General features: G+C 44.7%; 2 protein-coding genes across 3 annotated transcripts; one reads left to right on the top strand and one right to left on the bottom strand.

Annotated features, from left to right (window-relative positions):
* Positions 1-1908: 1908 nt before the first annotated feature.
* On the top strand, positions 1909-5513 carry LOC123092690 (partner of Y14 and mago). Of its 2 annotated transcripts, none has more exons than XM_044514510.1 (4): positions 1909-2233; positions 2349-2459; positions 4702-4953; positions 5056-5513. In XM_044514510.1, exons 1-4 carry the CDS (start codon positions 2060-2062, stop codon positions 5191-5193), a joined length of 675 nt encoding a protein of 224 aa, XP_044370445.1. In that variant the 5' UTR covers positions 1909-2059; the 3' UTR covers positions 5194-5513. The 2 variants fall into 2 exon arrangements, with proteins under 2 accessions (XP_044370445.1, XP_044370446.1); XM_044514511.1 differs by having other exon boundaries at positions 1912-2233; positions 4705-4953.
* Positions 5514-12821: 7308 nt separating this feature from the next.
* On the bottom strand, positions 12822-17140 carry LOC123092689 (mitogen-activated protein kinase kinase kinase 1). Its single transcript, XM_044514509.1, has 9 exons — positions 15842-17140; positions 15187-15271; positions 14994-15056; positions 14705-14862; positions 14370-14445; positions 14202-14261; positions 13610-13717; positions 13200-13460; positions 12822-13096 (listed from the first exon to the last, which is right to left on the bottom strand). Exons 1-8 carry the CDS (start codon positions 16837-16839, stop codon positions 13233-13235), a joined length of 1776 nt encoding a protein of 591 aa, XP_044370444.1. The 5' UTR covers positions 16840-17140; the 3' UTR covers positions 12822-13096; positions 13200-13232.
* Positions 17141-22339: the final 5199 nt, after the last annotated feature.

Raw genomic sequence — 22339 nt, 5'->3', positions numbered from 1 at the left:
ATTCTAAATCCTTAGTGGATTGAAGCCTCCATCAACGTGGATAGCGCCAACTATCTGAACCACATGAAAAATCTTCACCAAGCTTTTTGTGTTTATGACTCTCTACTCTACTCCTTTACCTTTGCACTTGCATGTTTTACTTTTCGCCACCTATTATTCTATATATGCATGTGCAGGGTGTTCTATAGATTGTTAGAAAGGCTCTTCCGCCGTCTATTACTCTATATATGCATGTGTAGGGTGTTCTATAGATTGTTAGAAAATCTTAAAAACTGTGAACAAGAGCTTAGTAGTCTACCCCCCCCCCCCCCCCAGACATACTTGATGATCCTACATATTTTCATGGATCCCCCAACATTGCATGGTTTGCTCAAACCTTTGTTAGCCTTTAAAAACTTGTTGTACAAAGCCGGAATGCTGCTTGTACATCTTAAAAGCCTTGAGCCATGTCATCCCCACAAGTGTCCATTATACCTACCTATGGGTCGAGAAAGATATTCCAAGTAAGTTGTCATAATCGCACCTCTACTTCTATAACTCTCTAATTTTTTTTGACAGGAAAATGAGGAGTTTTCTATTCTCTTTATAATAGCAATCATAAAATAAACATCCAAACAATCTAAAGTTCTATCAGAAATGAAAATGAAAAATTTGTCAAACGAAAGTGCGGGTGAATGAAGCTATTACAAAATCTCAGGCGAATGCAAATTTTGTCAAATGAAAGTGCAGTTCTATCAAAAATGGGACTAGCTAGTTTGGCTTCACTAGCAAGGCTGGGCGGGGAGTGGCCCCATGATCGAGTGCGGCAATCGAAATGACGTCACCAAAATTCCAAAGTGCTTCGTGGGAATCGCCCTGCGGAGTCGACCACCTTCATGAACAAAAGCTCAGATCGAAGCCGACCGCCACATGGCTGGCATGGTCGGCATTTGGATACCTTATCGGCAGATGGCACTACTCGTCGTCCTCTGGGGCGAGTCGGTGCATACTTTTTTCTTTTAGGAGTTATCGGGAACACATTCTGAAGATGGCGCACCAAGTTCGACTACAGTCCGGAAGCAGATGACTACAAGAACAACTTTAAGGGCTACTGATGGTGCCATGGACCCGGGGCACCTAGCGCCACCAGAAGTCGGCCCATCAGGACACCATATGGTTTGGGCCGACTACCCTACCTAAGGGCCTCCAAGACAAAGGATTTCACTTGTCGTCCAAGGCAAGCACACAGATGATCATGGAGGACTCTTCATCGCCTGTACCGACTAGGACTGTGTATCCCTAGGCCCCGTCCTCCTTTATAAGGCAAGGCCGGGATAGTTGATATGCCCTCGATAGACCTACGATCATCATTGCACTATGTACATCGCCATCATCAATAAACATGAAGCAAGAAGTAGGGTTTTAGCTTGAGCACTATTAGACAAACGATAGTTGCCAGACGAAACACACACGACATGTCATATCGTACCATCCATGGGCAAAGTCTAAACAACAACATGTGATTGGATTAGCCATTATGCGCATGTTGTTCACCAAAATGTCGTCCATGATACTTCCTCCGTTCCAAAATAAATGACCCAACTTTGTACCAACTGGTACAAAGTTGTACCAGTTGGTACAAAGTTGGGTCATCTATTTTGGAATGGAGTTTGTACCAGTTGGTATAAAGTTTGGTCATTTATTTTGAAACGGAGAGAGGGGTTTATCGGATTTCACACCGACAATTTGACTTTTGAAAAAAATTAATATGTCTTATATTTTGAAACATGATAGTATGTATTGTTTTCTCTTTTTTTCAAGGCATATTATTTTCTTTTTAATTTAGATAAAGAGTTTTCGCAAAAAAAAATAGATAAAGGATTTTTCATTCCCTTTTGGCGAAAAGAAAAGGAAGCACAATTCGACTCTAACGCCGCAATCTCACCCGACCCAACCTCTGGGGACTCCGGTCTTAACTCTGACGCCTGAACTACCCCTAAACCCATCCCGTCCCCGCCGCCGCCGCCCGCCGCAGCCTTCCACCCCCTCTCCCCTCCGGACCCCGTACGCCTCCGCGGCTATGGACGCCGCCACCGACGGCGAGCAGCGGCGCCTCCTCTCCATCCCCAAGGAGGGCGAGCGCGTCATCGCGCCGACGCGCCGCCCGGACGGGACCCTACGCAAGGAGATCCGCATCCGCGCCGGCTACGTCCCGCAGGACGAGGTCGCCATCTATCAGTCCAAGGGCGCCCTCGTGAGTCCTCGCAACATCCCCCGTACACTATTCCCGCACCACGGCGCCAGACCTGTTCCGTTGCTGGGCTCTCGTTCTTTTTGGAGGGGCTTAAGCTTGTTTGTGCTCGGTGCAGATGAAGAAGTCAGGGCCGGACGTGACGCCAGGGTACGACCCTGCGCTCGATGCCAAGCCCAAGACGAAGGCGGCCAAGCGCAACGAGCGGCGCAAGGAGAAACGGCACCAGGTAGGCCTTCAGCTCTCGTTAACGTGTCACCATTGTCCATTGGTGCTACAGAACATTTTGATTCGGTTGAATTGGCATGGTTATATGTGGGTTTATTGTCCGAGGGCAGCATTGACCTTCGTTCGTTGTGTTAGTTGAGATTTGTATGCGCTAAAGATTAGCCTTGAACTAGCCTTGAAAGATGCTGTCATTGCGATGATTTGATTTGGTGCTCAATTGCGAAGAATGGATAAACATCAATGTATTATGCCGAAGATATTTGGCAGATAAACACTGATATCGCTGATATGTTTTCTATGGCATCGCCTAACCATAAGACTTCATTTTGCTGTGTTAGTAGTGATACCTGGTAGTTTAGGTGGTTGTTGCAACAGACAATTATTTCCATGCCATATTCTCCACAAAGTCATGAGCAATTGGAGCTTGCACAATGTTGTATCACGGACAATTTAAATGTTCTGCTTTCCCTGAACACTATGCAAGTCAATGGCACTGGTTTTAATTATGCATTACGATTGCAGGCATTTCATCGAGTTGCAATTTAGAACTTATTATGACAAATGGAATTTAGAAATGCCGCAAGCTATAAAAATATAGCAGAGCACGGTTAGACAGGCATGGTTGCTCATCTTAATCACGCCATGACACCATCTTCAGCGAATTAGTGATCCATTACTCAAGTTTCAGCAGTCTCTAGTAATCTGGTCCAGTCTCATTCGTCATTACTCACGGTTGTATACTTCAATTATAGTTAGTGGAACATAATTTTGTTATACATTGCTCGCCCTGATTCATCATCATCATCATTATTGTAGTTCTGGTCAAGAAATTAAGGATCTGAATATCTGGTCAGCAAAAGTATGCAGTATGGAGCTTTTGCTTAAAAATATATTGCTGTGAACTGACCCAGACAAGGTGACAACGTGACTATTCTTCATGAATGAGCAAGAGCGTACCCTTGTGGAAACACTGTATTTGTTCAAGTCGTGTGGCAAGCCCATTTATCCTCATATATGTCCCAAGTAGCAAATGGTTCAAGAAACAACCACCTAAACATTAATCGATTACCCCTCAGTTCTTATAAGGATGGTGTGAAATTTTCTTTTGCAAAGACCAATGCAGCCGCACATGGAGCAATTTTGTACCCTTTTGCCCCTCCTATGTCGCATGATTGAGCAGTTAGCAAACCCTTAATCATTTTGCTAACTGCACCACAACTCTTTGATCTCTGCACACGCTCGGTCTGTTCATTCCCTGCATGCTCACCCGCCCGCACTTTCAGCATCGCCCCACGTGATGTACATGACGCAGGCTGAATGCATGAACAATCTGAGCAACCGACATGAATTGGTGATGGCAAGTGGTCACAGATAGTGCTTTCTCATCGTCCAAGGACGCGTAATTGTTAGAGGATTGAAATTGTAACAAGAAACTGCAAAAAATGGTGCCCAGAATCATGACCAGTTAAACGTGACTTCATCCACGACTGTGGCCACCACGGACCTGACAGACACGTCCCTGGCCACCACACCATGCGTGGCCTTGTCGTCGTTGAGGACATTTGGCAGCATCTCGTCTACCACGGCCCTGGCAACCTTGTCCCAGATCCCCACTCCCTCGTCGCGTGTGGGTACTATCGTCACCGCGCGTGTCCTCGCTGTCAACGGCCTCCGAGGTGTCTTGTCTACTACGACGGCACACTCTCTCTCCCTCGAAACAATTTGTGGCAAAGGAGGTAGGAGGGGCGCGGCGTGGTTTACTTATCCCTACATGCGCGCAACATTAGATCCAGAAAATTAAGCGGGGCATGGGCTGATAGGTATTTTTGGAAGAAATAGTGCTAAACATCCTCCGCGCCTCCTGTTTTCCGGTATTTTTTTTTGGGAAAAAAATCCAAACTCTTTAATATGGAATGGAGGGAGCATCGAATATAGCCGCATATAATTCTTAAATGTGGCAATATGGTATACACCATAAACTGGCAGCACCATTATATAGTGAATTAACATGGTGAATTGAGCCATTAATATTATGTCAGATCTAAGTTCAAGAAATTTAAAACCATAAAAGATACACTTAACCATTCATAACTCTCTGTCGGTACTGTGGTCAACGTAAACATTATGTTTTCTTGTATGCTTGTATTGTACAATGCTAATGATTTGTTATCTCTTACATTGAACAACTATGTGATTTGTGTGATGGATTTATGGTTACTGGACATTATTTTATTTATTACTAGCAGGGTGGTTCAACAAATGATAAAGGGAAGAGCTTGGATATAGAGGAGGCTGATGCTGGAGAACCTGACAAGGTTCATTCTTCCAAAACTAAGCAGAAGAATACAGTGGACAGTATAACAGAGCAGATAAGTGGCATTGCTATTTCTGAATCTCCAGCTACGGCAACCCCTTCCACAAATGCTGCTAACAACTTACAAACAGAGTCATCTGTTACAGAGATAGATAAGAAAATCCGAGCACTGAAGAAAAAGGTTCTCCCTCCTTCCCTCACTCAGTGATCTGTACATGCGTGTGTTTGAAAAATATTTCAGCATGTTTATTTTGTTGTGTGCTATCGTCTTAATTTCCCACAGATACGCTTAGCTGAAGCCCAAGTGCAAGGGGACCCAGAAAAATTGAAACCCGAGCAACTGGAGAAAACAAAAAAGATTGAAGGATGGCGTGAAGAGCTGAAGCTTTTGGAGTCTACAAGGGGTCATGCTGCTTCGTAGGCAAAGCGGGCTTGGCCCTGATGTAAACTGAGCTGTCAGTTCTGCACGCCCGCTTGGCGTTGTTGCTGACCCGAAATTCAATCGATCATGCTATGCTTCTCCAGTACCTACGGGTTTGCTGGAAATGCATTCCGGTGGCGTGGGGTTTGCACAGAATGGAAGATTTTTCACCACATTTGTTGTCTCATGTAACACTTGTCAGTTCCAAAATTTATATTGCAATATCCGTTTGTCAAAGATCATACAGTGGAGGCGATAACTGATTTGCCATGGAATGGCTGTTGCTTTCGTGTGTTATACCAACTTTGGAGTTCCTTTGACGCTGGACTAATTTACCTTTTTAAAGTTGAGTTGTCTTCTCCCTTTTTTTTTGCTACTATTGATTGATTTCACACTTCGAGTGGAGGAATATCGAAACAAAGTGATTGAATAAACAGAGGAATTGACTATGATGCCTTGGGCAACCTTAGAATTTCACAAAGTTGTTTGTATGCCTTGCAGGAATTTTGTGGGAAATTGGTTCTTTTGGCTCAAACTTTTCAAAGGTATTTCAACACGAGGTTGGGGAGCTCATTTAGGTTCTTACAATCAATGAAATTTCTACAGAATTCTTTGTTCCAAACAAACCATAAGAATATGAGAAGCCACCTTTTTCTGCAACTTGGAATGGGACATTCACTTCGACTCCCACATTTTACATGCCCTATCCACCTCACTCTCAGATCACTGCCTGCATCTCCTTGCTGATGATAAAGGACAAAGACGACCGTGATCCTTTAAATTTGAAAACTTTTGGACCTGCATCCGTTCAGAGATCTTGGCGAACCCCGACGGACCATGGTGAACCTTGCCAAAATCTGTTCCACAAGCTCAAGCACACGGGTCGCTGCCTCTCCAAGTGTAGTCGTGGGCTCTTCTCCACTGCTAAACTTCACCTCCATGCTGCCCTCTTTGTCATTCTCCCACTCGATATTGCCCATGAATGCCGCACCCTCTCTCTGGAGGAGCATGACTTGAGGGCGCGCCTCAACCGGAGAGTCGTCGGTCTTGCCGTTCTTGACCATGCCCGAAAGAAGCAATGCGCCCGCATTGCAAACGTCAAAGAGGGAGATGCCAACACAAAAAAAATTCATCTACGGGTGAACGTGCAAAGAAGAAAAAACCATATCCATAGGCTCAAAAGAGACAATGGTTGGGTCATGGACACAAGGAAAAGGAGGGCATCATTCACGACCATTTTAAGAAGGTCCATAGCACGGGACATCTGTGGAGGATTGACTTCAACTGGGGGAACCTACATTTGGAGCATGCTGATTTGACGGGCATTGATGATCCCATCACCGAGGAGGAGGTGCGAAACACAATAAATGAAATGCCAAAAGATAAGGCTCCCGGACCAGATGGCTTCACCGGGGCTTTTTTCAAAAGCTGTTGGAACATCATCAAGGAGGATGTGATGGGCATTATTCACCTTTTTAGTGACCTTCACACACAAAAAATCAGTGGCTCAACTACGCAAACATTACCCTGCTGCCCAAGAAGGATGGGGCGGAGGAAAATGTCGATTTCCGTCCCATTAGCCTCATTCATGCCATCGCGAAAATTGTCGCCAAAGTGCTTGCCACCCGCCTCGCTCCCTTTATGTGCAACCTCGTCTCCAATGCCCAGAGCGCGTTCATAAAAAAGAGAAGCATTCATTATAACTTCATGTACATCAGAAAGACCGCATGTCGGCTTCATCGAACCAAGAAGGCAACACTTTTGTTCAAACTCGACATTCGCAATGCGTTTGATTCGGTTAGATGGGATTATATGCTCGACATATTGCAGCGAAGAGGCTTTTCGCCTAGGTTAAGAGATTGGGTCACTGCCCTGTTATCCACAGCTTCCTCACAAGTCCTCCTCAACGGAATCTCTGGCACTCCCATTCTTCACAGCAAGGGTCTTCAGCAGGGGGTCATCTATCCCCGCTGCTTTTTGTGTTGGCCATCGATTCTCTCCAACAAATCCTTGACACGGCCACTGAGCAATGATTACTTCACAAGATTGGTGGGAGGGGTTCCACTTTCCGCACCTCGCTCTATGCGGACGACACCACTATCTTTGTGGCACCCATTAAGCAGGACATTGAGAATTTGGCTACCATATTGAGCTCGTTTGGCGAGGTGACTGGCCTCACCACCAACGTCTTCAAGAGCTCTGGTGTACCCATCCGTTGCAGCCAACTAGATCTTGATGATATTCTTCAAAGCCTCCCCGCCAAACGCACTTCATTTCCGATCAAATACCTTGGGCTGCCGCTTTCGGACTGGCAGCTAAAAAGCATGGATTTTCAACCTCCGGAAGACAAGATTGTGAACAAACTGCCCCCTTGGCAGGGGGAAACATTACCTCGACTGGTCGTACTGTGCTAGTCAAATTGGTGCTTACTTCTCAGGCCATATATCACATCACCCCACTTGTCGTCTCCCCTAGGGTGCTTTCTAGCATTAACAAGATTGAGCGTGCTTTTCTATGGTCGGCTTCTGACAAGACCTCCGGGGCCAAGTGCAAGGTAAATTGGGAATCTGTCTGTTGCCTGGTCCACCTTGGGGGTCTCGGTGTGCTGCACCTTTCCAAATTCGCAAGGGCCTTGCGATTGCCATGGCCTTGGTTAGAGTTGACTGACAACTCTAAGTTGTGGATTGGTATTGGAAACCCCTACGATGAGATTGACATGAAGCTCTTTTATGCTTGCACGACCATCACTGTAGACAATGGAGCCAAGACACCTTTCTGGGACTCGCCATGGTTGGATGGCAAGTGGCCGATAGACATCACCCCTGGTTTTTGTTGCTTCAACCAGGAAAAAAATGGACTGTTCGCCAAGCCTTGGAGGGCAATGCTTGGATTCGACGGATTAAGCTTAATGCAAACTTCTTTATGGAACACATTCGTCAGTACATCGATTTCTGGACTAAGATCTCGGATGTCCATCTTGAGGGCAAGGTGGAGGACACCATTTCCTGGAAGTTCACGGCCAACGACATCTACTCGGCGAAATCGGCTTACAGAGCACAATTCTTTGGAGCGACCCTAACTACAATGAAGAAGTCCATTTGAAGGCATGACCCCCTCCAAAGATCATTTTTTCTCATGGCTTGCTATATAGAACCGAGTTTGGACCGTGGATCGTCTCGCCAAAAGAGGATGGGAAAACTGCGAGCTTTGCCCCTGTGCAAGAGGGCAAATGAGATAGCTACTCACCTTTTCTTTGGATGTCGTTTCACTTCAAGGATTTGGAGGTTGGTCAAGGCATGGCTTGGTCTTGCTGCTTTGGATCTTTCCCTTTGGGCCGGCAAAAGAAATATTAGATCTTGGTGGACGAATATGTCGGGCCCAAACGTTGCCAGCCGGAAGGTGATGTCGCTTGAAACTGTGTCGGTATTTCCCTAAATAGGAAGGTATGATGCAGTACAGCTACGGTAGGTATTTTTCTCAGTTGTGAAACCAAGGTATCAATCCAGTAGGAGAACCAAGCAACACTATATAAATGGTACCTGCACATAAAGAACAAATACTTGCAACCCGACGCGTAAGAGGGGTTGTTAATCCCTCCACGGTAAAAAGATAGATAAATTTGTGGTAGATTGGATAAATAGCTCTCGATAAAACATGAAATAAAATAAGTAATAAAAAAGTGCATCAAGGTATTTTTTTGGAATAATAGATCCAAAAATAAAAGCGAATAAAAATAGATCTCAAGGCAAATATGATAAAGAATAGACCCAGGGCCGTAGATTTCACTAGTGGCTTCTCTTGAGAAATAGCACACGGTGAGTAAACAAATTACTGTTGGACAATTGATAGAAGATCGAATAATTATGTTGATATCCAAGTCAATGATCAATATATAGGCATCACGTCCAAGATTAGTAGACCGACTCCTGCCTGCAACCTTAGTAAAAGCTTTATTTTGTTCATAAGTATGGGGTGAATTTATCATGGATTGCAACAAAGAAATACATTCAATCAAAGAGCAATTATCATAATTAAAGTCTTTGTAATTCAAAAGAGTAGGCACATCACTAGTTAAAGTTTTGACCTCTCCAAACCCACTTTTATCAATTTTCTCATCAAGATTTTCACCCTCCGAATTATCGAGCCGCCCTCTAGCTAAAGTTGACTCTTCTTCAGTCCCTTTATCATCAATTTTAATTTTACTAAACAAGGAATCAATAGAAGAAACACCAATCATTTTTATCTTCGAGAGAAATTGGCTTAGCGGCCATTTGATTTACTAGGGTAGCTTGTGCATCGGATATTTTGCCTAGCAAATTTTCAGCATGAGCATACTTGGATTGGAGATTACAAACTTCTCTACTAATATCATCAAGTTGTTTTGTTATAGCATCTAACACAGTAGAGTGTTCTTTAAGTTCCTCAGTAAAATACTTATTGTGCTCAAGTTGTGTAGTAATAAATTCCTTGGTACTTTTTTCAATCTCAAGCAAAATATTGGGGTAAGGAATATCATAGTACTTTCTTTGAGACATCGCGACTACGTAAACAAGATTGTAAACAAAAATAGATCTGACGAGAAAAAGGCGAACGAAAAAGGGGGCTAATAAAAAGTCAAATTTTATGAAGTGGGGGAGATGAAAACGAGAGGCAATTGACAAATAATGTAAATTGCAAAGAGATGAGATTTGTGATTAGGAACCTGATAGTTGTTGATAATGTCTCTCCGGCAACGGCGCCACAAATTCCTTTTGATGTCGCTTGAAACTGTGTTGGTATTTTCCCAAATAGAAAGGGATGATGCAGTACAGCTATGGTAGGTATTTTCCTCAGTTATGAAACCAAGGTATCAATCCAGTAGGAGAACCAAGCAACACTATATAAACAATACTTGCACACAAAGAACAAATACTTGCAACCCGTAAGAGGGGTTGTCAATCCCTCCACGGTAAAAAGATAGATAAATTTGTGGTAGATTGGATAAATAGCTCTCGATAACACGCGAAATAAAATAAGTAATAAAAAATGTAGCAAGGTATTTTTAGGTTTTTGGAATAATAGATCTGAAAATAAAAGCGAATAAAAATAGATCTCAAGGCAAATATGATAAAGAATAGACCCGGGGCCCATAGATTTCACTAATGGCTTCTCTCGAGAAATAGCACACAGTGTGTACACAAAATACTGTTGGGCAATTGATAGAAGATTCACGATATCCAAGGCAATGATCAATATATAGGCATCACGTCCAAGATTAGTAGACCGACTCCTGCCTGCATCTATTACTATTACTCCACATATCGACCGCTATCCAGCATGCATCTAGTGTATGAAGTTCATGGAGAAATGGAGTATTGCAATAAGAACGATGACATGATGTAGACGAGATCTATTCATGTAGGAATAACCCCCATCTTGTTATCCTTAATAGCAACGATACATGTGTGTCTTGCTGCCCCTTCCGTCACTGGGAAAGAACACCGCAAGATCGAACCCATCACAAAGCACCTCTACCCATGGCAAGAAAAATCGATCTAGTTGGCCTAACTAAACCAAAGATTTGAAGAAGAAATACGAGGCTACAAATAATCATGCATATAAGAGATCAAAAGAAAACTCAAATAATATTCATGGATATAGATCTGATCATAAACTCAAAGTTCATTGGATCCCAACAAACACACCGCAAAAAGAGTTACATCAAATAGATCTCCAAGAGACCATTGTATTGAGAATCAAAAAAAAAGAGGAAACCATCTAGCTACTGCCTACGGACCCTTAGGTCTATGGTGGACTACTCACGCATCATCGGAGAGGCACCAATGACGATGATGAACCCCATCGTGATGGTGTTAGATTGGATCTTGTGGTTCTGGAACTTGCGGCGGCTAGAATTGTGTTTCATCGACTCCCCTAGGGTTTCTAAAATATTTGGGAATTTATAGGGCAAAGAGCCGGTGAAGGGGGGCTACGTGAAGGGCACAACCCCCCTAGGCTCGCCCTGGTGGGTTGTGCTCCCCACAGGCCTCCCCTCTGGTAATTTCTTGGCCCACAAGGTGTCTTCTGGTCTGGAAAAAATCTCCAAAAAGTTTTGCTACGTTTGGACTCAGTTTGGTACTGATATTCTTTGAAGTAAAAAACAAGCAAAAAACAGCAACTGGCACTATGCACTATGTCAACAGGTTAGTCCCAAAAAATGATATAAAGTTGCTATAAAATGAATATAAAACATTTAAGAATGATAATATAACAACATGGAGCAATAAAAAATTATAGATACGTTGGAGACGTATCAGAACGCAATGGCCTCTCTGACCATGCTTGTGACCTCGATAATCTGGAACGAAAGAAATGAACGTGTCTTCCGCAAAAGATCAGCCCCGACACACTACATCATGCAAAGCATTCAAGGAGGAAGCCAAGATTTGGATCGCCGCCGGGGCGAAGCACCTGATCGTTGATGCCGTGAGAGTAGACCCCATGATTTTTTTTTCCATGCGACGTTGTAATGCTTGTTCTCACCATGTAGCATTAACCTTGTAAACCTCATTCATTAATAGATAAGGCAAAGTTTTTGCCTCCGTTTAAAAAAATTAAGCAGGACCATAGGCGACATAATGCTTCTTTGCTTTATGACAAGGCTCTAGAATGTTGGAATAACACCATAGTTTGAGCGCCATGTCTTGTGGATTCCTAGGATTTCACACCTCAAGCGTCGGAGTAAGAAAACAAAGAAGCTCATGTTTGGAATCCTCCCTATGAAAATTTCCTCCCAATGAAACTTCACAGGTTCTTATAATTGGAAGGGCCTATAGGAGAATTGTATGTATGATTCTAATCATATGAAATTCCTTTGTTCCGAAGAAGTCATGAGAATCCAAGCATATACTATAGCTCAAACGGATTGAGACACTTATTTTAGGACGAAGAGAGTAGTATATTTTATCAAGAACACGAGTTTCTCTCAAACGGATTGAGACATTTATTTTGGGACGGAGAGAGTAGTATATTTTTAGCAAGAACACGAGTTTCTCGTAACAGAGTTGGCGAAGTCCCAAACCAGGTACCTCCTTCCTCAGTTCGGAGCTCTCCTCACTTCACAGTGTTCTATGCTTTCTACACCTGGGAACACCAATCTGGAAAAAAAGTTTGACAACCGTTTTTCGAAATTGATTCTCCATCCCCTAACACCTCCACGACAAATCTTAACAGAATGGCGGGACTTATTTATGGTTGAACTGTATACACGTCCTGTTCCCGACCGATTTGTACACGGCATTGATTTTCTCACAAAGAAACAAAGCAGGCACAGAGACAAAAAAGAAAAACTAATAAGTCAGCAAATACGCGTGAGCTATGCTCAACCAATAGATGCCAAATGGCGACCACCGGCCAGCGGAGGAATTTCCATAGGAAGGCCCGTACAATGCAAAGAAAACTTTGCCGTACGGTCCCGCCTCAGCATAGAAGTTGCCAACAAGAAGGGACGCAGTTCCAGGCCATACTGCCACCGTTATCGAAAGTTCCAGAGCATACCACGTGATGTATGTGGTCAGCAATCCGAACAATCAAAAAGGAAGTTCCAGAGCACGCCTGTTCTTTACTCTTTGCTCCCCTCTGCCTCGCAGTTGGAACAACCAGTGAAATCTCTCTCATTCCATTCAGCACCATGACATTGACATCAAGTCACCATGCGTATTTACATCGTGTCCTCTCCTACTTTACACTAGGCTCAGATGCACATTTACTCTACTCCCCGGGCAGAACAATATTAGCCGGATCACCAGAATTTGGTAAAGAAAAGAATCAACTAACAAAACACAAGAGATGCTGGTTGACAACTCTGTTTACAAGGATCGTCCTTTTTTCCAGCCAGCTCTGCATGATTAGTGAGGACTAATATCTGCAGAAAGAACAAGCAGCACTACAAGTCAGATTAACCAGACGATTATATACAAGACAGATGGCAGCCGGCAGCAGCTGCGTAGTGCATAAGATTAACTTACAATTCAGCCGATATGCTAGAGTTGTCCACAGCTCTATCCGCTCGTGCCACGTGTAGAAGAATTTGGGCGTGTATATGTCCTCATGGACCGTATAGATCGCATAGATCTATTCACAAAAGGATGATCCAGAAGTTTGGACGCGGAAGGTCTGTCTTCTGGATTGGGTTTTACACACTGGCTAATGAAATCACGAGCTTCCTTCGAAAGACCACTTGGAATTGCTGGTGGTTCACCCTTACCAATCCTGTATAGGGCTTGAGTCTGCAGAACAAGTTGCAATAATGGGTGTGAATCTGATGAAACTCGAACAATAAATTACATATACCAGATGCCTTTTTCAGATTTTAAATGAACACTGGAATTCAAATATGCAAGAACCACTACTGGATGTCAAATGAAGAATTACTCACCCACTCCAGATCAGGATAGGGAAGTTGACGTGTCAACATCTCTAGGACCGTGCAACCCAAACTCCATATATCAGCTGCAGGTCCATATGTCTTCTTGGGATTGACGACCTGAAAGTTCAGTGTGTCCATTTAGAATAATAATAGAAAAGGTACGGACATATCATACATGACAGCATGCTTATGCCAAATACTATCTTGTTTTAGCCAAAAACCAAGAATGTCCACAGCGAATAAAGAACATAGAGAACCAATCCAACTTAAATTAACCGCTTAGTAACTCACGTAATTACTCCACTAAGCGTCAACATACAGTGTGAACTACAAATTTAATAGTTGTCACTAGTTGTGAGCCATGACGATACTCAAAGGTCCGGAAAAGTAAGCAAACTGAACTGATGTAGTGTGCAAGTCCAAGCTGTATTTCAGTGCATACACAACTCTTAATACTATTTATCATAGCCCCCCTTTCCCTCAGGATTATACTACTACTTGCTAATTAATTATTCTCAATGAATTACTAAAGGAAAAGGGTAAAAATAAACAAGCGAATTCGAGACTATGCTAATCTGATCTTAAGAGTGTGGTGATATACCTCAGGTGCCATCCAATATACAGTTCCTTTGCATGATTTTAGCACATTGAGTTTGGAGGTCTGAAAGACAATTGATAAAGCAACGTTAAATCACAAAGTTAGTGCATGGATAACTACAATCGAAGTTCAAACACAAAATTATGCAGGTTTTACAAGAAAGTAGCGGACCTGCTTAGCAAGTCCAAAGTCCGCAAGCTTCACGGATCCATTCGCATGCACCAGTATGTTGGCACATTTAATATCTCTGCAAGATGATATTCTAAACTGTAAGCAGTGCAATATTTTGGTGCCCTAAAGACTTGTCAATTAAGAATACCACATTCGCATGCACCAGTATGTTGGCACATTTAGTATCTCCGAAAACATTACATAATGCCCTAAAGACTTGTCAATTTGGGTCAGGTGATATTTATTCAGAAGGCAAGACAAAAACAGCTAATCTTACACCATGGTAAACCAAAAACCCAATATCATTGGTACATGAACTGATGTAATCATATTACCTATGAACAATATTCCTCTCATGTAGGTAATTCAATCCATTAAGTATTTGTCTTGTGTATGCCGAAACATGAGTATCTCGTAGGCGGTACTTCTGATACAAAGATACAAGAGATCCTTGGGTCACTAGTTCAAGGAAGATGTAAAGTTTCGAGTCCTCCTGCAACAGTCACACAAATGATGATTATCAGTCTCAAATGAAATAAGCACAAAGAAATCTACGAGTATAGAGCACAACGTTGCTTCAACAATGGAACAAAGTGATGCACAAACGGAAGATCAGGAGCTTACTTTGTCAGTTCCGAAATAGTGTACTATATTCTCATGTTCAAACTGACTCAAGAGTGCAATTTCCTGAAAAGTAGAATGAAAGTTAATAACAGGCCAAATTTCAGAATACACCATCGAACATAGAGGGAAATGAGTAGTTAAAGACAAGGTTTCTGATATTTTATCAAGGATATAAACAACCAGCTAGACCAACCTGCTCAAGTTGGAAAATACACTGCTGTGCGTTGCTCCCTTGATCATGTAAGGACACTTCTTTGACAGCAAAAAAGACACCCTCGCTGTGAAGCATCAATCATTATAACATAAGATGCAGAAGTAGAACGGCATGTAGAGACTTATGACAGAAAAACATAAGAGCAGACTAATAAAGGAACAACAGATGCTGCAGTCCTTCATGTCCGGAAGCTGAATATCCATTTTATTAAGAATACCACATACTAATTCAGAACTGGAACTGATGCAGTGCATATTTTGGCAAAACAAATGATCATATTCCCCTCTATTCTAGTGAATTTGGTTCGGAATTGGGTAGCACTCTGACTCTAACTAATTCTAGTTGACCACAACTAAGCATTATGTTGAAGATGATTCAATTACTATTTACTAGGCTAGGCATCTGTATTTTGCTACGCAATAGTTCTTAGGAGTTAAAATTGTGGCCAGTGAGCTTCTAATCAAACAGAGGATCACTCTACACAACTCGGGTTGATCAAGGCTTCTGGACATACCCTAGGCCTAGGTTATCTGAGAACGAACATAGCAAATTGAGCTCTTAATCTTAAGCATAACGTTAACAGCCAGCATATAAGGAACGATGAATTTTCCTCTGAAGAGTTGAGAGAACTTACTCGCTGATCCCCTCATAGACCGTCCCAAAGGAGCCACTCCCCAAGAGCACGCCTCGACTCCACGACCGGATCTTCCTCTTAAACCTCCCGTTGGGCGAGATGTAGAACATAGACTCGGTTGTCTCATCGTCGTTTGTCGTGGATATCGAGGATGTGCCTGTGAATTCCTCGGAGCTCTCCCCCAGCCTGAGATCTTCCAACGTCAACACTTCCGCCGCATCCTCGTCCTCGGCATCCGGGTCTCCAAAGTCGGGGACAGATCTGATCGCCTGTGGTTGCCCTTGCTCCTCTGGCGCGAAAGACAGCAGGAGATCCCACGTGGAACCAACCTGGGCGGCGGGCGGCAGCGCCATCGACGGCGGTGGCTTGAGCATCACCGGCGGAGGGCGCACACCCTTAATCCCTCCCTCGCAGCCTGGTTTCTTCACATCCGGACGGGCTGGCTCCGGCGGATCCAACCATGCCGGCCGCACTGGCGCCTCAACCGGCGGGTCCCTGGCAGTTTCCTTGGCCGGGAGCTCGAAATCAGCGTCCGCGGGCAAGGTCGGCTCCTCGACGGCCTCGTGGCGGAGCGGGGACTCCCGCACGGGGCGGTCGGGCTGCGAGCGCGCGGAAGGGGAGCTGGAGGCGGAGGAGGAGGCGGAGGAGCGGAAGGCCTTGTGCGCCTCCCAGTCGGTGAGGGAGATGGCGAAGTCCTCGGGGCCGGAGAGGCCGAGGTTGCGGCAGAGGAGCTGGACGTCGCCGCCGCCATCGCCGCTGCCGCCGATGCGGAAGCTGCTGAGGTCGACGGAGCTGGCGACCGAGGGCGCGGCGGAGGCCGAGGCCGAGGAGGCCCGCGACGGGGACGGCGGGTAGCTGCAGAAGAGCTTGGCGGGGTCGTACTCGTAGCCGATGTTCTTGGACGCGTTGCGGCGGTCCAGCCGCGGGCCGCGCTTGGACGAGCGGCACGAGCCGGACGGCGAGGTGGACGTCGCGGTGTCCTGGGACGGCCGGCCCATCAGCGGCGCCTGCTCATGGGGTGCGGCGGCGCTCCGGGACGGGCGGGAGGAAGGGGGGGAAAGGCGATGAGGGGAAGAGATGAGGGCTCTCTGGCAGGCTTTGGGAGTGGCGCAGGAGAGGAGACGGCAAGGCGAGGTGCGGATATTTTTTTCGGCCGCGAGGTTGGGTTTTTTTGGTGGGCGAGGTGGGAGTGGGAGGGGAGACGAGTGCGTTGTCGCATTGACTCGCACCTTTCGCCTTTGTGGTGGCGCCCGGTGGCCGTGGGGGCGGCACTCGCGGCGCGGAGCTTCGCCGCAGTCGCCGTCTGGCCGGCTGGCGGAGGCGCCTTTTGGTCGCCGGGGAGCAAGGCGGTTACTTTGGAATGGAATGGGTGCGATGCTGGCGTGTGGGCGGACGTGTGACCCTGGGCTGAACCTTCGTCGGGTTGCCGTGTGTGCCTGCTTGCTCCTCTTGCCAAGTCAGCACACGGTAACCAGCGTACTTCTACTATCTTTGCTTGAGATATAAAATCACACAGGCAGCATCATGTCCCAAGAAACATACAGTGAATTGTCTGGTGTCACGAAATCGAACGACCCTCGCGTGTATCTTTCGGGCTCTCTGCCACTGCAAAGTGCAGCATTCCTTAATTAATACGTATAAAAGCTCTTGTGCATGGCTAATGGCTCGATGACAATACCCAAAACATAAATGACACCCATACACATTCTTTGGTTCACTGTTGACCCTGGCACGAACACGCCCACGTGAGGTTGAGGTTTATGTAAGAGAAAAATTCGCTACAGGTCCTCACACTTGTCGCGTTGGCCGCATTTCTCCTCGTACATGCAAATACTCAAAATACAGTCCTACAACTTATCTCAGGTGGTCATCTACGATTCAAAATATCATTTCCTCTACGTATCTGCTGACTTGGCCGTTGACTGGCGAGTCCACGCGGGCTTTGACCACCAGCTCATCAGAAGACGCCCTGGGCGGGGGGGTTCGGGGGAATATGAGGGGGTTTATTGCAAAAACGCCTGGCAATAAAACATCGGCCACCTGGTCGGACCGATCCATCCACCTGGTCGGACCCGACCGGACCGAGTCGCTCTGCTCCCCTCCCCTGTTCGTCGTCGCTGCCGAGGTGCTCCCCTCCCCTCGCCGGGCGTGGCGATCTGTGGCGACGCCTGCCATGAGCTCGTCGTCGGACGCCGAGTCGCCGCCGTCTGCTCCGTTTGGTAGGGGCCTGTGTGACGTTCCTCTCGCTCCCTCTCGTCGTCAGGATCATGCCGAGCCGCCGCTGTATGGTACGTCGCCGTCGTCGGCACCTTCTCTGCCCGATTTGTCCGTTTTAGCTGGGGGAAAGAGTGCGCGCCCTACTCAATTGCGCATACGGGGTAGGGTTTAGGGTTCTTGGCCATCTTTTTTTGTCACGGGTTTAGGGGTGCACATGTAGGGTTTTAGTTGTGGATGGTGAAGTTAGTGGCAGATGCAAATTAGGGTTTCATTAGGCCTTTTGATAGGTTATTTGTAGATGAAATATGGTTGTACAGAGGTAATTAAGGTTTTGATTGCTCGAATTGTTAGGCAAAGTGGATGCCCTGTTTTTTTGGCCGTCAATGTTAGCTTAAATTAGGTTACATGCGTCGACCATATGTTGTTTTGTTAATGAGATGACTGTGTGTTTGCCAGATCCACCAAAGGAATGGGCTTTTGGACATGAAAGATCATACATTTGTTTACTTGATATGCCATGAATGCCATCATTTTGTTCTGGAAATGTCTGAACTTTCAGTTATCTATTTCTGAACCTGTATCTGATACATTTGTCTACATTGTCTATTTCTGAACCTGTATGAAAATTGACATTTTGGTTAGATTGGTGCACTTACACGGAGCATATTTGTAGTAAAGATGCTTTCAAATAGCATGGTTGGGTCATGTCTTCAAGTGGCTAAACATTTTTTGTCTGAACATTGACAGTTTTGTTATTACTGACTGAACATTTTTTTGTCTGAACATTGACAGTTGTGTTAGACTGGTATAGTTACATTGTGTCAATTTCCTAGATCAGATGATCTCAAATAGCATGGTTGTGTCATTGTGCAGTTGCATTGTCTCTTCATCTCTGTTATTACTGTCTGTTGTTGCATTGTGCAGTTGCATTGTCTTCATCTCTGTTATTACTGTCTGTCTGAAAATTTTAGATTTTGTCATTTCATTTGTTTTGCAGGCCCCCTAAGCAACCATTTCTCTGCTTAGGTCATACATGGTGGCTATTTTCTATGTGCAGGCAAGCATGGGGGTTATCACAAGGGCCACTCCATTTGGTATGAAAACTGTGATATAGATAATTGGACACCTATAGTTGTTGCCAGTCTGGTGGAGGAAATTGGGTATGAGTTTGTGGGCAGGATAAGGGCTTACTGGTGTGTTCCTGGACTGACAGTCTATAAGAATGGCTTAAGAGAAATTAAGTTAGGGGACAACACAATGACAGAGAACATGAAGGATTGTGTTCTGAATGGGAACCATTTCCAGCAGATATTTCTTGATCATGATGACAGCATGAGGTCATATATTTCCCCTGTTCCAGTTTATTCTGATGATGAGGATCCTCCTTTGGCCAAATTCAGTGGCCTAAGGCCTAAGGAGGAGCAAGTGCAAGAGGAGCAGTCACAGCCAGTGCAGGAGGATCATTCTGACCAAGTGTAAGAGGAAAATGCTGAGCAAGTGAAAGAGGAGCAGGCTGAGCAAGATCAGTTGTATGATGCAGAAAGTGAGGAAGAGTCAGAAGAAGAGGAGTACATACCAGGGCCTCCTCAGCCAGGAGAATATGTTCATATATTTCAATTTGAGTTCAGGGGCAGAAGGAAAACCTGTAGGGTTTTAAACATGGATGCAGAAGATGGAATTGGTGATTCAGCAATGAGATCTTCAGCAATTCATGATTCTGATGAAGATTTCAATCCACAACTTGTTGATTCAGATATTGATCTGCAAGATGATGATGACTTGTTTGACAGAAATGTTGATTGTGATAAAGGTAAAGGTTTAGCAGTCCAAGAACAACCTGATGATCCTGTTGAAGATGTGGACCTGTGTTTGCCTTCTTCTGACGAAGATAAGGTTAAGCTCAATTTCAAAAGTTTCAGAGAAGAAGACCTGTCTAAACCAGAGTTCCAAGTGGGACAGACATTTGCAAGTGTTGAGTTACTGAGGAAAGCTATCAAAGAGTACAACTGTAGGGAAAGGGTTGACATTAAGTGCCCCAGAAATGATAGGAAAAGACTGCAAGCCATTTGTGAAGAAGGTTGCCCTTGGTCTTTGTTTGCATCATTTGATTGCAGAACAAAATGCTTGATGGTCAAGAAATACAATCGAAAGCATACTTGCATAAAGAAATGGTCTGTGAAGTCATTCACTGTTCCCTTCATGGCAGGAAAATACACTGATTCTTTCAGAGCAGATGAAAACATGAACATGAAGAATTTTGCAAGGGTGGTTCAGAAGGACTGGAACATGAAGCTACAAGGAGCAAACTTAGAAGGGCTAAGAGGCTAGTCAAGAAGGTCCTTGAAGGAGATGAATTAGAGCAGTACAACAGCATGTGGGATTATGCACAAGAAGTCAGAACATCAAACCCAGGTAGCTCTTTCTATGTGGGTGTCAATGATGGCATATTTGGAAGTTGCTATTTTTCTCTGGATGCCTGCAAAAGGGGTTTCATGCAAGCCTGCAGGCCTGTCTTATGTTTAGATGGATGTCACCTGAAGAGCAAGTATGGAGGTGTTATGTTGTGTGCTGTTGGGATGGATCCCAATGACTGCATTTACCCTCTGGCATTTGCAGTTGTGGAGGTAGAGAACACTGATACATGGAAATGGTTTTTGTCAAACCTGAAGAGTGACTTGGGAATACTCAACACAGAACCATGGACTGTTATGTCAGACAAACAAAAGGGGCTGATCAAGGGAGTGAGGCAGCACTTTCCTGATTCAGAGCACAGCATTGTGTCAGGCATATATGGCAGAATTTTCAGCAAACACACAAAGGAGATGTACTGAAGAACCAGTTATGAAAGTGTGCAAGGAGCACAACACCTGAACTGTGGGCTGCAAACATGGAGGAGCTAAAGGCCATGAGCTTGGAAGCCTACACATGGCTTGAGCAACTACCACCAAACACTTGGGTGAGGGGTTTCCAAAGAGAATTGCCTAAGTGTGATATCCTTCTGAACAACAACTGTGAGGTTTTCAACAAATATATCCTTGAGGCTAGGGAGATGCTGATCAGATCAATGGTTGACAAGATCAAAACCCAGCTTATGGTCAGATTCTACAATAAAAGAAAGGAGGCAGAGAACTGGCCTGGCTCTATATGCCCAAAAATAAGGAAAAGAGTTGAAAAGAATATTGAGCTGTCAGCTACATGCATGGTTTCAGGGGCTGGTGATGGCATTTTCCAGGTTGACAACAAGAACCGGACATACATTGTTGACATCAAGGAAGAGAGTTGTACATGCAAGAGGTGGGATCTTAGTGGAGTTCCATGTCACCATGCAATTGCATGCTGCAGACATGAAAGAATTGACCCTGAGACTTTGGTGCACTCTTGCTACAGTATTGAGGCATTCAAGCTAGCATACCAACCCATTATCAAGCCTTGCAGAGATAGGAGAGAGTGGAAGAAGATGAATGGGTGTGAAATCAAGCCACCTGTCTATGAAAAAAAAGTAGAGAGGCCTTCAAACAAGAGTAGGAGAAAGCAGCCTTATGAGATTGAAAAGAAAGATGGAACCAAGGTGATGAGCAGACATGGAGTTAAGGTAACATGCTCCTACTGCCATGAATCAGGCCACAACATCAAAGGATGCAACCAAAGGAAGGCTGGCATTTTGCCAAAGATACAAGTGAGAAGGGGGCAAAGGGCTATACCTGATGATGTGTCAGATGATGACCAACAAGCTGCTGGCCAAGCACCACATGCTGATCAACAAGAAGGCCAACTCCCACAGCAGGAAGTCAATCTAACACAAGATGGTGGCCAGCTCACACAGGATGAGGTTAATCTAGCAGAAGATGATGCCCAAGTACCATAACAGGAGGTCAATGTAACACAAGATGATGGCCAACTCACACCGAAGGAGGTCCATACTGCTCAAAATGCTGCTCAAGAAGATGAAGAGTATGATACATCAGTTGTATTTCAGGTAAATGCTAATCTTTTGTCCACTTTTTATTAGTTGTGTCTAATCAATTAAAATGTAGAATGCTTCATAGTATGCTAGGATGCTTATCAGTTGTGTCCACCTCTTGTCTTTGAACAGGTGTAGGACTTTGGATGTACAATGCTCCACAGGAAGCAGCAAGCTAGACCAGTGCCTGGAGATTACAATGAAACCACCGTGCCAGATTCAACATTTGTCTCTATGTCAGCTAATTCTCAAGCTACAACATAAACAACAATAACTACAACAGCTACAACTGATGGTAATCTGACCATGAAGCTATTGAA

This window comes from Triticum aestivum, chromosome 4B, assembly GCF_018294505.1.
Source record: "Triticum aestivum cultivar Chinese Spring chromosome 4B, IWGSC CS RefSeq v2.1, whole genome shotgun sequence".
Classification (NCBI taxonomy): Eukaryota; Viridiplantae; Streptophyta; class Magnoliopsida; order Poales; family Poaceae; genus Triticum; species Triticum aestivum.
The sequence above is the reverse complement of the archived record's forward strand: the minus strand, read 5'-3'. Positions and strand labels throughout refer to the sequence as shown.